This window comes from Triticum dicoccoides, chromosome 7B (assembly GCF_002162155.2).
Source record: "Triticum dicoccoides isolate Atlit2015 ecotype Zavitan chromosome 7B, WEW_v2.0, whole genome shotgun sequence".
In the NCBI taxonomy this organism is placed as follows: Eukaryota; Viridiplantae; Streptophyta; class Magnoliopsida; order Poales; family Poaceae; genus Triticum; species Triticum dicoccoides.
The window spans coordinates 546,040,947-546,056,328 of NC_041393.1; the positions used below are offsets into that span (position 1 = coordinate 546,040,947).

At 40.3% G+C, this 15,382-nt stretch overlaps 1 protein-coding gene and 1 pseudogene across 1 annotated transcript; both read left to right on the forward strand.

Annotated features, from left to right (window-relative positions):
* Positions 1-575: 575 nt before the first annotated feature.
* Positions 576-4,841, forward strand: LOC119338301 (annotated as a pseudogene).
* A 4,918-nt stretch (positions 4,842-9,759) lies between these two features.
* On the forward strand, positions 9,760-13,820 carry LOC119339148 (cinnamoyl-CoA reductase 2-like). Its single transcript, XM_037611298.1, has 6 exons — positions 9,760-9,993; positions 11,150-11,319; positions 11,779-11,964; positions 12,495-12,657; positions 12,904-13,093; positions 13,458-13,820. Exons 1-6 carry the CDS (start codon positions 9,870-9,872, stop codon positions 13,588-13,590), a joined length of 966 nt encoding a protein of 321 aa, XP_037467195.1. The 5' UTR covers positions 9,760-9,869; the 3' UTR covers positions 13,591-13,820.
* The last annotated feature ends 1,562 nt before the right edge of the window (positions 13,821-15,382 follow it).

Sequence of the window (15,382 nt, forward strand, 5' to 3'; positions counted from 1 at the left end):
CCCGAATTGAGATTGGGGACCCCCAACTCCTTGTCGCGAGCTCGCTGTGGGACACGACCTGCCACACCCACCTCGCCATAGATGATGGAGACGCCGGGTGAGGGAAATTCCAACGCGGATCGCCAAATGATGTGTCCGTGAACAGCCGAATGGGTGAGGTGGACTATGTTATCAAATCCTCTAACAATGTTTATCAAATCTAGATTGTGGGCTATGACTGACTATGGGTGAGGTGGACGAAGAGAAAATAAATGGGGACAACCGAATCAACTAACAGTGGGCCAGGCAGAGGGGATTTTAAACGCCGGGGGTGATACAAACAATTTCTTTGATCGCCATTGGATGGCTAAAACTGTTTGGGCGGTCTGGTCAAGACAATTTGGCGACGCGGGAGTTGCCCTGAGAGGGTGGGAGGTGCGAGTGATGACGGCAGGGGGAGGACACTAAAAATTGGTAAATTTTAAAATCAAAATACGGGATTTTATTTGGGGGGGCGAGTGTACTGGGAATTTGGGATCCGCGGCACCTCATCATAATCCAGAAACTGTTATTGGGACAGCCCCGCTTCACCCTGCTGGAGATGTATTATCGAGGATTTGCCTCAGTTACCAGTGCTCTCTTTCAGTTTCGGGTCGCAGCACAGACAGGAGGAGCGATATGGAGGCGGCCGGCGCGGGGAAAGCGGCGGCGCCGGCGGCCGTGTGCGTGACGGGCGCGGGAGGCTTCATCGCCTCGTGGCTCGTCCGGCGCCTCCTATCCAGAGGAGACTACGCGGTGCATGGCACCGTCCGTGATCCCAGTAAGATTTTCTTGAGATGATCGATCCTCTTGCCTTGCTGCGCTTGCTATTAAGATGCGAAGTTCCGCGTCTGCAGGCGACCCCAAGAATGATCACCTGAGGGCGCTGGACGGCGCTGGCGAGCGGCTGCGGCTGTTCAAGGCCGACGTGCTGGACTACTCGAGCGTGGCGTCCGCCGTGGCCGGCTGCGTCGGCGTCTTTCACGTCGCCAGCCCCGTGCCCGCCGCCTAATCCGCGGACCCCGAGGTAACAGCCTGACTGCACCACACAAAAGCTAGCTGCTGTGCCTGCGCTTACACGTTGGAAACGGCATGTGCGATGGTGATTAATCTGCTGCACGGCGCAGGCGGAGCTGCTTGCCCCGGCGGTGGCCGGCACGCTGAACGTGCTCAGGGCCTGCCGCGAGGCCGGCGTCCGCCGCGTCGTTGTGGTATCGTCGGTCGGCGCGGTCCTCATCAACCCCAAGCTCCCCGAGGGCCCCGCCCTGGACGAACACTGCTGGTCCGACGAGGAGTACTGCAGAACAACTGAGGTGACTGACTCCGACTCGGTCTATTTTCTCCGAAAAAGTTTTTTTACGGGAGCCGGGAGCTACCGGTGACCACCAGCCAATAGCAGCGCTCCAGCTGTAACGTATTTTAATCCTTCTCTGTCGTATTTGATTCCTTTTCTGATTTTTTTATCTGCATTTTCTTTACCCTGGGACCCATGCATGGAAGGGACAACACTGACACATGCATCTATTTTTCTGCACATAGTACAGTACACATTGTCTGCTTTCTCTTATACAACTCATCGCTTTAAATTTTCTGTGGATAATTTAGATGGTTCATATTTTTAAAATCAAAACTTAATTATCGAAACTTTTTATATATTTGAACTCCTGATTTCAAGTTTAGAACAAGCTTAATTTAGGATACTTTTTGAACACGTTTGAATCCATTTATTTCACTCAATATGTTTCAATTATTTCAGAAGAACTATTTATTTCAGTTCTTTCGAACCACTAATTTCCATTGATTTTCTGAAATACAATTTCAATTATTTCAATCGTTGTAAAACGCCTATTTCACACATTAGAAAACATATATTTTTGTCGTTCCAAAAGAATTGGTTCCCTAATTTCTGAAAACCGATTTCACTCATTTCGAAAAGCTCATTTATTTATGTTCAAAAAATCAATTTCACTCATTAGAAGAAACTGATGTCAGTAATTAAAAATAATAATTTCACTCAGTTGAGAAAATAGATTTCACTCGGTTTAAAAGAATGATCTAGCTCATTTCAGAAAAAAGATTTCACTCATTCCAAAAAGTATGTTTCACTATGTTCAAAAAACCAGATTCCGCTCATTACAAAAGATGGACTTATCCTCATTCAAAAAACTTATTTCACTTGTTTCAAAAAATATATTTAAATCATTTCAACCTAGTTGATTTCACTAAATTAAAAAACATATTTCACTCAGTTTAATAGAATGCACTAAATTAAAAAAAAACATATTTCACTCAGTTTGAGAGAATGATTTTATCATTTCAAAAAAAGATTTCACTCATTTCAAAAAGTGATTTCACTCATTTCAACAAACATGTTTCACTGATTCAAAACACTGGTTTCCCTCATGCCAAAAAATATATTTAAAACATTTCAAAACGGTTGATTTCACTAATCTGAAAAAAATATAATTCACTCAGCTTAGTAGAATGATTTCTATCATTTCAAAAAAAAAAGATTTCACTCATTTCAAAAGTGATTTCACTCATTTTAACAAACATGTTTCACTCATTCAAAACATTGGTTTCACTCCAAAAAATATATTTAAATCATTTCAAAACGGTTGATTTCACTAAACTGAAAAAAAAATATCACTCAGCTTAATAGAATGATTTCTATCATTTCAAAAAAAGATTTCACTCATTTCAAAAAGTGATTTCAGTCATTTTAACAAACATGTTCACTCATTCAAAACACTGGTTTCACTCATTCCAAAAAACATTTAAATCATTTCAATACAGTTGATTTCACTAAATTGGAAAAAATATATTTCACTCAGCTTAATAGAATGATTTCTATCATTTCAAAAAAAGATTTAACTCAATTCAGAAAGTGGTTTCACTCATTTTAACAAACATGTTTCACTCATTCAAAACACTGGTTTCACTCATTCCAAAAAGTATGTTTCGTTGTGTTCAAAAACCAGATTCCACTGAGTCGAAAAACTTATTTCACTCGTTTCAAAAGTTGGATATAACTTATTTCAAAATGGATGATTTCAGTAATTCGACAAAATGATTTCACTCAATTTAACAGACATATTTCACTAATTCCAAAATACCGATTTCACTCATTTCAGAAAATGGATTGCACTCGTTTCAAAAGGTGGGTCCACTTGCTTCAAAAACAGATTTAACTGAAAATAACAAAACTCAAACTAGACGAAATATATTCAAGATTGGCCTTCTTTAAAAGATCTATGCGCCAAAAGTTCAAATATATAAAAGTTTCATAACTAAAATTTTGGTTTAAAAGATATAAATAATTTAAATTAACAAATGTAAAATAAAAATGTGGATTTGTTGTGTAAGAGAGGAGAGAGACTGCACGTGTACTTTTGTTGCCATGCATGTGTCCTACAGTACTTGAGAGAGAGGAGCATGCATGCAATTGATCATAGGTAGGCCCATGTAATAATTTTGGTGGGGTTCATTCACTGTATTTTGTCAGATATAAATGTTGTATAGCAGAAACTGGAAATAAATGCGTGGCAGCTGCACGAATCTTCGCGCATCAAATGGATGATGGATTACTAACCGGTACATCCCGATTCCGGTAAAAAGAGCTTTGCGCTATTTTCTCTCTCTCTCGCTCTGACCACTCAGGAGTAAATTAAGCCGATTTTCCAAAATGCAAAGGAGAGCGATGTGATCATCAGCTCTAGTTGTTTTCCAAACTGATTTTCATGAGAAAATTACTTGCATCAATCTGCTCCAGTTTGTTCCAAAAAGTTGTTTTCATCCGGTTCCTACTTACTAGTACTGCTGAACTGACATGACGGCTTATGTCAGAACTGGTACTGCCTGTCCAAGACACTAGCCGAGCGCGAGGCACTCTCCTACGCAGAGAAGACCGGGCTAAGCGTGGTGACCGTGTGTCCCTCGCTGGTGTTCGGCCCTCTGCTGCAGCCCACGGTGAACGCCAGCAGCTTGTTCCTCATCAAGCACTTGAAATGTAAGCTCCATTTTGCGCCCCTTGATCTTTTCGCATTCAGATTCAGATACGTAAATACAGATGCAGTTCTTGCTAACATACGGTTGGTTTGATCTTGATGTACGCATGCAGGCGACGACGCGGACGCCATGGAGGACAAGGTGAGGAACATGGTGGACGTCAGGGACGTCACCGACGCCCTTGTGCTGGCGTACGAGAGCCCGGAGGCGGCCGGCCGCTACATCTGCAGCGCACACGCCAGGAAGGTCTCTGAAACGGTTTCCATCGTCAGGACCATGTATCCGAACCTGAACTACCCAAAGAAGTAAGACGCCACAGTTAATCCGCGCGCCCTACGCCACGTATGTACAGTACAGTACAGTGATTGTGTGCAAACTGACAGTACGCTCGTGATTTTGACGGCGGTGACGATGATTTTGGCAGGTACGTTCAAGTGGGAGATCAGAAGGTGTTCAGCTCCGAGAAGCTGCGGAGGCTGGGGTGGAAGTTCAGGACGTTGGAGGAGACGCTCAAGGACAGCGTCGAGTCCTACATGGCTGCGGGAATCCTAAACTGAGCTTGGCCATGGACTGTCAAACAAACTGAATTTGGCCATGGTGTATGTGCAAAAGGAGTGAGTGTGAAGCGTAACCAGATGTTGCTAGTTTCAATTCATGGGCAGCTGGTTAGGGTTAGCTGATTTGTGCCATGATCAAACTGTACCCTGAAAACTGTAGGGTGTTTCTTTTTTTGCGGGAAGACGTTCTTGTATTACTCAAAAATTGAGAATCTTCTATTAAGATACTATAAGCTCGCCACCCGGTGCATCGAGAGTTGTGGGGAGATCTGTCCTGAAAGGGTGTGTGTCGCTGGGCCAGGCGGTTTTGAGAAGGTATTGCCCGATTTTTTGTTATACTTTCTTTTTGTGTGTTTCACCGGTTTTAATAATGTTATTTTGAATTTTTCCCTGCTTTTTTACTTTTACTTTTATTCTCTTTTTATTGTTCCATTTAATTTTATTTTCCACATGTTACTCATGAATATTTATTAAAAGGCGTGACATTTAAAAAATATCAAGATTTTTTTGGAATTCATAAACATTTTTCAGTTTTATGAAAATAATTCGCTAGTATTTCCAAACCATATGAACATTTTTGAAATTTTGAACCTTTTTCAAATGCGCAAACATTGTTTGAAATCTACAAAAATAAATAAATCTGCATACATTTTTAAAATTCATGTTTTTTAATTAGCTACATATGTTAAAATCCAAGCTTTTAAAAAAAATACTTGAACTTCTTTTGATTTAATAAACTTCTTCGAATAAACAATATTGTACGTCTTTTATAGAACTAGCAATGGAGTGAGCACAAAAAGAACTAAGCGAGCGAGCGGAGCACGGTACTGAGCGAGCAAGAGCTTTACGGGGCCGGCCCATGTGAGTGCTATAATAGTAATTCCACGGTTTCAATGTGAAATAAGAGCTCCCAAGAGACTCACTCAACCACCACCACCTTGACACTGAGGCCAGCTTCTCAAAACAAAAACAAAAACTGACACCAAGGACAAAACTTATAAGCACTACACAACCACACACCCTTTTTTGCGAAAACTTCCAATATATTTATTTTCAATCATGATAGTATAATGAACACTAGAAATAATAAAAATTACATCCAGATCTGTAGACCACACAACGACGACTATAAGCACTGAAGCGAGCCGAAGGCGCGCCGATGTCATCGCCCCTCCCTCGCCGGAGCCGGGCAAACCTTGTTTTAGTAGATAGTCGAAAAGTCGTTGTGCTAAGGCCCCATAGAACCAACACACCAGAATAGCAACCGCCGCTGATGAAGAGTGTAGATCAAAAGGATCCAACCTGAAGACACACGAACAAAAAAGAACGACGAACAGATTCGAGCAAATCCACCAAAGACAGATCCACCGGAGACACACCTCCACATGCCCACCGATGATGCTAGACGCATCACCGGAACGGGGCTACGCGGGAAGACCTTTATTCAATCTCCAAGGAGCCGCCGCCGTCTCGCATTCCTGAGCAGGGCACAAACCCTCACAGAACTCCAAAAAAGATCTAAAAGGAGTCCTCCCACCGACAAGGGGTGAGATCCACTCCGCCTCCATGGCCCTCAGGTCACCGGCCGGAGACAGGATGGACCGGCGCCGGCGTCGGTGGGAGGCAGAAAACCCTAGATTTTCTGAGTAAACAACCACACACCTAACAACTTCACTCTCCTCTCAAAATAAATACCGTCTCTATCGGTAGCCCAACATAATATACAACATAAGATGATACTACTAAAATATAATTAACGCTCAAACTAATGTAGATAAGGATCAAGACAAGACATAAGATGATACTACTAAAATATAATTAACACTCAAACTAATGTTGATAAGGATCAAGACAAAACAACCGATCGTAATAACCCTCCGGAGACAAAAGAGTTAAAGCCACGAATGAAAAACGACACGGCGAAACACGCATTGGCCTCTAGTTAAAATCATATGTGCTGATGCTCAAGATGTCATATGGACCTGATCCTAGCCAGACAACACAGTTTGGCCTTAAGATTTGTATCAAAGGTTGCGGTAAGATGACCAGCACTCTGACTACGTCTAATATAAGCAATACAAGAATCACACTTCTTCATGTTTTCTTTTGTTTCATGGATAAGGATGGCATATCTTGATCTGTTGATATTATCGCTCTGTTGATATTAATTGATAAACTATGTTGACTGGACTAGAGTCACAAAGAAACAATATAGAAGGACCAAACAGTCAAAATCGTAAAAAGAGAAGACTCTTGAAACCGCCTCGACCGCTCGCAAACCTCTTTTTACCGGTTCAGGTTGTACCGGTACAACATCCACCACACAGTGCCTTTGAAATCTGTGCAGTTGTGGCCCTACTCCATATGTATATCTCTGTATTGTCCAACGCATACTCCCTCCGTTCTTTGAAGAGTGTCAAACCTTTTTATGTTTGACCGTATTTATACAATAATGAACCAACATTTATGCCATCAAATTAGTAGCATTAGATTCATGATAAAATATATTTTCATCATATACCTATTTGGTTTCGTAAACATTGATATATTTTTGCGCAAACTTGATCAAACATTGAGATAGTTTTGACCCTCCAACAAAATTGAAAGTACACTTTTTAAAAGACGAAGGGAGTATGTTCGTATCTCAGCACTTAAATCAAATCAGTGGTCACATCCATCCAATCCACGCATGCATGACACATATTCTCTCTCCTCCCCTACATGCATGACACAGACACAATTACTCTCGTCTCCCCCATACTAAATTCATGTCCTTTTATTTCTCTTTTGATAATTTCAGTCGTTCATATCTTTTGAGCTACAAACTTATTTTTGAAACTTTTTGTATATTTGAATTCGTAGCGATGAGACCTTTTGAACAACACCAATCTTCAATGCATTTAAACTAGTTTTAGTTTTGCCGTTTCAATCAAATTTATGTTGAATGAACTATGCTAAAAATCTGTATTTTGAAATAAGTGAAATTATTTTTGAACTGAGTGAAATATAGTTTTGAAGCGAGTGAAATTGTTTTACAAATGACAGTTCTTTTGAAATAAGTGAAATAACCTTTCTAAAATAAGTGAAATTAATTTTTTGAAGTAAGTGAAATCTTTTTTTTCATACACATGACAGATGTGAAATACGTGAAAGTTTTTATTTCAAAGTTTTGAAAGTAGTTATTTGGTACAAGTGAAATATGTGTTTTAAAATGAACAAACTCACTTTTCCAAAATAAGCTTTTTTACTGAATGAAATATGTATTTCAAACGACTGAAACTTGTTTTCTTAATTGTGTGAAATTATTTTCTCTAAAATAAGTGAAATAAGTTATTTGAAATATGTGAGACTGTTATTTTTCAAATATACGAGTCATGTGTTTTTGAAATACGTGAACTCAGTGAAATATGTGTTCTGAAATAAGTGAAATCGGTTTATTTAAAATAAGTGAACCAAGTGTTTTTGTAAGTAGTGAAACATTTTTTAACACATGAAAATAGATTTCTCAAAGGAGTGAAATGTGCTTTTCAAATTAGTGAAATACTTTTTTGGAAGAAGTGAAATACTTTTTTTCTGAATTAAGTGAAATAGGTTTTTTGATTTGAGTGAAACCAATTTTATGAAGTAAGTGAAATCATTGTTTGAATGAGTGAAATTGTTTCTTGAAATGAGTGAAATATAATTTTTGAAACGAGCAAAATCTGTTTTATGAAGCAAGTGAATTTGTTTTTTCAATTGAGTGAAATTGGTTTCTTTAAATAACTAAAATGAGCTATTTGAAACGAGTGAAATCAAATGGGTGAAGTTAGTTTGTAAGTTCCATATTCCGGTTTGTGAAAAAGTTTGAAACCATAGATATCACTTATATGAATTAGTGAAACCTTTTAGTGTTTTATGGATGTGATTTCAAAGATAACTGAAATATATATACGTGAACCAGGTCATTTTGTAATGAGTGAAACTTTTTTTTAAACACATGAAAATAGTTTTTCTCAAAGGAGTGAAATGTGCCTTTTCAAATTAGCGAAATACTTATTTTGAAATGAGTGAAACTATATTCTTTCAAACTGAGTGAAACATTAAAATTAAAACTAGTTCAAATGTATCTTTGATTGATCTTGTTCTGAAAATCTTCTCGCTACGAATTATAATACATTAAAAAAACAAGGTTATGGTTCTAAAGATATTTAACATCCAAAGTTTTAGTACGAAAGTAAATAGAAGTCTTCTGCATGGGAAGAAAAAGAATAGTTTAGAATAGATGTAATCTTTACACACTACAACCATGCAAAAAGCTGCACACATGGGTCTATGTCTGTACTACTCCCTCCGTCCCGTTATATAAGTGTAGTGTCCGAGAAAGAAAGTTAGCGTTTGTGCCTCTCGCCGGCGCCGGCGCAGGTCCGCCTCGTCTCCGGTGGCCCTAGGGCCATGGAGCCGCGGTGGATCCTGGCAAGGGCCGGCGGGAGGGCTCCGTTTTTAGTAATTTTTTTCAATCTTGTTAGGGTTTGTGTCCTACTCAGGAAGGCGAGACGGAGACGGCTCCCTGAAGATGGAATAAAGGTCTCCCCGCCTAGCCCCCGTTCCGGCGGTGCGTCTAGCATCGTTGGTGGGCATGTGGAGGTGTGTCTCCGGCAGATCTATCTTTGGTGGATTTGCTCGGATCTCGTCGTTGTTCGTCTACGTTCGTGTGTATTCGGTTTGGATCCTTCCGATCTACGTTATTTTTTATCGGCGGCGGTTGCTGTTCTGTGGTGCTGGTCCTATGGGGCCTTAGCACGACGACTTCCCGACTGTCTACTACAACAAGTTGTGCCCGGCTCCGGCGATGGAGGGGCGATGACGGCGGCACGCCTTCGGCTCGCTTCGGTGCTTGTAGTCGTCGCTAGGTGGTCTACGAATCTAGATGTAATTTTTATTTTTGGTATTAGTTGTACTGCCATGATTGAAGATAAATAGATTGAAAGTTTTTCAAAAAAAAGTAAGTGTAGTATAAAAACGTTCTTATATAACGGGACGGAGGAAGTACTTGTCAGTTGTATTCAGCGGGCGTAAGAGTTTGTATGTTTATACTGTGTCAGATAGCATCAATCTTGACTGACATGCGTGTACGGTGGATCAAGCACCGGTACATCCCGGCTCCGGTAAAAAAAACTTTTTCGCTCGACCGCTCTGGATTGGCGTCCGCTGTCCACTTCAGCGCAGAGTGGCGAGACGCGGAGCAACCAAACTCCGCACGGGCGCACGGCAGAGGGGACTAGAGCCGGAGCGGGGAGAAGAAAGAGCATGGCGGCGGCGGCGAGGAAGTGCGTGTGCGTGACCGGCGCAGGAGGCTTCGTCGCCTCGTGGCTCGTCAAGCTCCTCCTCTCCAAGGGTCACTACACAGTCCGCGGCACCGTGCGCGATCCCGGTAAGGGCCTTCCTTCCTCGCTTCGATCCGTCCTTCCCACATCCAGAAGATTCCTTTTCCTATTGGCTGTGCCATCGAAGATCGATGCTTACCCAGGGGGATGTATAGAATTTGTTTTTTAGGAATATATCAGTAGCATGTTGTTGCTGAAAAGTGAAACCGGAAGGAGGGGAAGCAGTCCAGGCAACCATATTTGAGGGGAAGCGGCCCCCTAAAAATAATGTTGTTCTTGGAAGTTGGAAGTGAACATAAACTTTTTGAGATAGTATTGGAGTTAGATGCTTTTTAGCAGTTTCTTCGAACATGATTGTGTAAATGTTGAGAGGAAATTGCGGGAATTGTGAGCTCCGACGTATTAAGGCTGTGTTTGATAGCAAATGGTGAAATAAACTGAAGTATCAAAAACTGAAGTAATTTTGCCAGTAGGTATGAGATACCATGGTTTCATCAAAACACAATATTTTGGAGTATTCACAATACATAGAACCTGTTTGGTTGTTGTCGCACACTGCTATAAATTTTGCTGCCTAGCCATTGTGTTAGCAGTGCAAACACACGCAGCTAGCTGGCCGTTTGAATATTTTTTCTGTTGCATTCAACTAATCCGCCATGCACATACAGCTACCTAGCATATAGCTTACCGTTAGCAGGGTAAACACGCCTAGCTGGCTTCTTTATAATTTCCAGTGCGTTATTCCCGGCAGCTAGCTAGGTAGCCCTTACCTTACCATACGCACGTATAAGAACAGGAGAATGCAAAAACTGAACAGCAAGGTACGTACTAACCATCCACCACAAGGCACGTACCTAGCCTAGCTAGCTCGTTTCTTTCCCTTGCTCTGTTTAAAAAAAAAAGAGGTCCAAGGTTCTTTTTTATATGCAGAGAAACTACTACAGTTTTAAGAATACTCTAGTTTTAATAATATAATATTTAGTGCTAACCAAACAGGTCACAGTAAATAAAACTATGATATTTGAAAAAACTGCAGTATTCTTAGAATACTTAGAAAATACTTTACTATCAAACAGGGCCTTATTAGTTCTTGAAACTTTGAAAAAATAGTTGGGTATACGTTGTTGTGATGGACCCAAGAAATTTGTTATATGTGAATTTGTGATGGTGGTGGTGTGTTTTGTGTGTGACCGTATGCTGCAGGTAATGCTAAGAATGCTCACCTTAAGGCGCTAGAAGGTGCTGGGGAAAGATTGCAGCTGCTCAGCGCTGACCTGCTGGACTACGACAGCATTGCGTCCGCTGTTGCTGGCTGTGAGGGCGTCTTTCATGTTGCTAGCCCTGTCCCTTCTGGCAAGTCAACCAATCCTGAGGTGATATTTTCAAGAACATGTGTTTTACTTTTCACGGTTTTGTGAGGTTTTGAGGTAAAAGCAAGAGGAAATAGCAGGTGAATGAGTGGTTTGGCATAGCGCAATTTTATTGGCAACTATACGTGGCTCTGCATCCCAAGTTAGATGTAAAGTTTACTTGACCTTGAGGCCTAGATGGATTTTCTCAAGGATTTCCCCCCAAACATGACCATTTGTTATTCATAGGAGATATACTGAATTCATCGCATAATGCGAAATCTGTAATCTTTCCCTATATAAACAAGTTCATGAAAACAGACAAAGTTTGTCGACTTGTTCAGGTTTGTGCAACATCAGCCTATCTGAATTTTGTAACCTACCTCTTTCTTTTATATAGTGCTATTATACAGATGTATTACTAATGTTTAATTTCTAGAAACAAGTGTGTACTCTAATATTCTGTTGTTTACTTCTTTGTAGGAAGAAGTTATAGCCCCTGCTGTAACAGGCACACTGAATGTCTTGAAGGCTTGCTACGAGGCGAAAGTTAAGCGAGTTGTCATGGTGTCTTCAGTTGTTGCTGTGTCCAATAATGCTAACTGGCCTAAGGGTAAATTATTTGATGAAGATAGCTGGTCAGACGAGGATCTCTGCAGAAAGGGTGAGGTAAGTAAGCCAATGCCTTTGCGTTTGCTAAACATTGTTCTGCCAAGAAACTTTTTTAACTCACAGTATAGCGTGCTACATCAGCTGCTAATTAATCACAGATTTATATTGATTTGGAATATACTCCCTCCTTTCATAAATCATTTGTAGATGGACGTGAAAGGAGGAAGAACCAAATAGCACTGCTTCCTCGAAGCAAACTTCCGGTACCCGATCAAGGGACTAATAAAATACCAGCTCCAACTCTTGAATAGCTCTCACTTCTCTTGGCCGATAGCTTAGATGACCGACTGTTAGGCATGATTACCAATGATTTAATAGTAGGCTTCTTGTTTGGTGAGCTAATGTTTCACCCAAGGATGAAGGTAGTAGTATAAAGAGGAGCCGCATCTTTGCACAAATAACCTTGACGCTTCCTAATAATATGATGTTCTTCAGCTAACCACACAGAATGTTCATGATCTTATGCTGTGATTCCTTGGTCCGGATGACTTATTTGAAATAAATTATGTGTGTTGTCATTGTGGCAGGATTGGTATTTCCTTTCCAAAACGCTCGCAGAGCGTGAGGCTTTTGCTTATGCAGCAAAAACTGGGCTGGATATTGTAACTATTTGCCCGTCGTTGGTAATTGGCCCGTTGATGCAGTCTACAGTAAATACGAGCAGTAATATTCTCCTTAATTATCTCAAAGGTGGGTGTGTTTATCTCAGTGTTTTTTCGTCTTACATGCAATTTATATGAAAGAGTGATAATTTGCTCAGCATTGCTCTGTTTAAACTGGGTCATCATAAATTGATATCTAAACTGAACAAAGCATATTAACCAATAGCACAATGGACCTTTCAACCTTTAAGATCAAGTTGTTTAAAAAACTAAACTAGTTTATTCTTATATTATAGTTCTGTTTCTGTAAAAATGAAACACTTTTCTCTTGCAGGGGAACGTGATACTGTAGAAAATAAACTCAGGAATCTAGTGGATGTTCGTGATGTTGCCGATGCTCTTCTATTGGCGTATGAAAATCCAGAGGCGTCTGGACGTTACATCTGCAGTTCAGTACCAGTTAAAGTTTCTGATATGATAAGCATACTGAAGACCTTATATCCAATGTACACTTATCCCAAAAAGTAAGCGCCTTCCTCAGCAGGCAACTTTTTTTTTGTCTTACTGCTATTTTGATTCTGCATTTCACAAGCTAGATGGTCCATTTATCTTTTCCTGAGACAAGCATATATCAGCATCACTTGGGAAGCACTAGAATGGGGATTGACAAATTGAATTAAGCATAGTAGAGTGCCAGGTTTATGGAGGTGTAATGCTCTGCATCTACGATTTAATTTTGCATGTAGTTTAGGATATGGAATATGGAATATCAAAAATTAATGAAAGATGTCACCAGACCATAACGTTCTTTGATACGATCCGTCCTGCTTTTCGATGCTCAACTTGGACGTAACTTGTTCTCTCTCCGAATTGCGAATTGCTTTGCAGTTTCACCGAAGTGGAGGGAAATACCATTTATAGTTCGGAGAAACTTCAGAAGCTAGGGTGGACCTTCAGGCCTTTAGAGAAGACCCTGGGGGACAGCGTGGAATCCTACAGAGCATCTGGCGTCCTGAACTGAGCATCCAACCAGGGAAAGTTTGGCTGTTAATGCTCGCAAACTCCATGTGGTTCATGTAAGCAGTGAAACAAATTAAGTTGGTGACACAATCGTCAGGAGAATCGTGTGAACATGAGCAAAGCTTGAATCTTATGTGTGCCTTTCGCTTGTGGTGTCTTGACTTGAGGTGTTTCGAGGCATAGTGCAATGTCTGCTTGCACCTGTTAAAGCTTGAACATTTCAGTTCAAAAGACATTGTCCATTTTTCGTTGACAGGGTAAACCTTTAGAAAAAGCACTTGGATCTATTTACCAAACCAGCGGTAAAAATAGGGAGTCCCTATTACGTGCATAGGCCGGCAAATAGCCACCAAATCCCGCGCACATTTTGGGTCGGCCCAAGTGGGGCCTGGGTGCTCCTGTTGTTTTTTTCGTTTTCTTTCCTTCATTTTTCCTTTTTCTTTATTTTATTTTTTAAACTGAGAACTGTTCATGAAAAAATGTTCAGGATTTCAGAAAAAACTTCTTAATTTCGGAAACTGTTCACAAATTTAATATCTTTTCGGGAACTAAAAAATGTTCATGAATTTGTAAGATGTTCAGGACTTCTTAAATCATGAATTCAAAAAAATGTTCACGAAACTTAACAATATGTTAACAAATTCAAAAAATGTTACCAAATTTCAAAACAAAATTATTGATTAGAAAATGTTTGCTGATTCGAAAAATGCTCATAAATATAAAAAATTGTGTGTCAATTAAAAAACTGTTTGTGAATTTCAAAAATAAATCTCAAATTCCAATTTTTTTATGAATTTAAGAGATCTTCAAGAATTTATATAATTTATGTGAATTTGAAAAATATGTTCGTGAATTTAAAGTTTGTTCTTGTTCGCTAATTCAACAAATGTTCGTGGATGACTAGGCAACTTTTGATTTTCTTGTAGTGTCTGAAGTACAATAATTTTCTTATTTTGCCTGAAAAAAATATTTATCTTCAACGAGTTTTTCTTTAAGAAAAAAGGGAGTCAAACTCCGCGTTAAGGTTTATCTTAAGTTTCTTCTGAGCTGCCTCACAATGCTCCATCCTTTCAAGGCTTTCGTTAACCTTATGGTCCTGTGGTTACAAAGATCCACTGCTGTAGCCCGCCAGCGACTTACTTCTTTGCTGGTTCTACAAAAATCAAAAGGCCAAACTGATCCCCATGTTATATAGGCAGTTGCTGGAGTTTTGTTTAAAAGAGTCCACCTTGCATTTCCATGCAACCGACTCACCATGTGCTGGAAGCAGCATACTCCATGAGCAAATCAAGAACTTGATTCAGCAACCACCTGGTTTACATAAAAAAAGTGCCGGAAGCCAAAAAAACCATATGCGCATGCAAGAGGCAAAAGACAGCCCACTACCATGCATGTTTACGAATGAACGTCGTGACCTGCCTGTCAGGCACACGGAACACGTAAGAACATACCCATCACAATTATCACGGAAGTTAAGCTCGTATCTTAATCGCAATTATACTGGTGCCAACAATATCAAAGCTATCCTAATGTACACTCATACACTCATACCTCGCTGGCTACAACATGCTTGTACCTCATCAAGACAAACCAGACAAGAAAAGGACGATTTCACTGAACGAGAACACCACCACAATTAGACTCCAGCAGCCTCCATGTTCTATACCAGCTAAATCACAGCATGCTGGTCAATTATCGACCTAATGTCGTCGATTAATCATCTGATGAGACTAGCTATCCAATGTCGTCGATGCACGCATAAATAGCCCTACCTTACGAGCAACATCTCATCG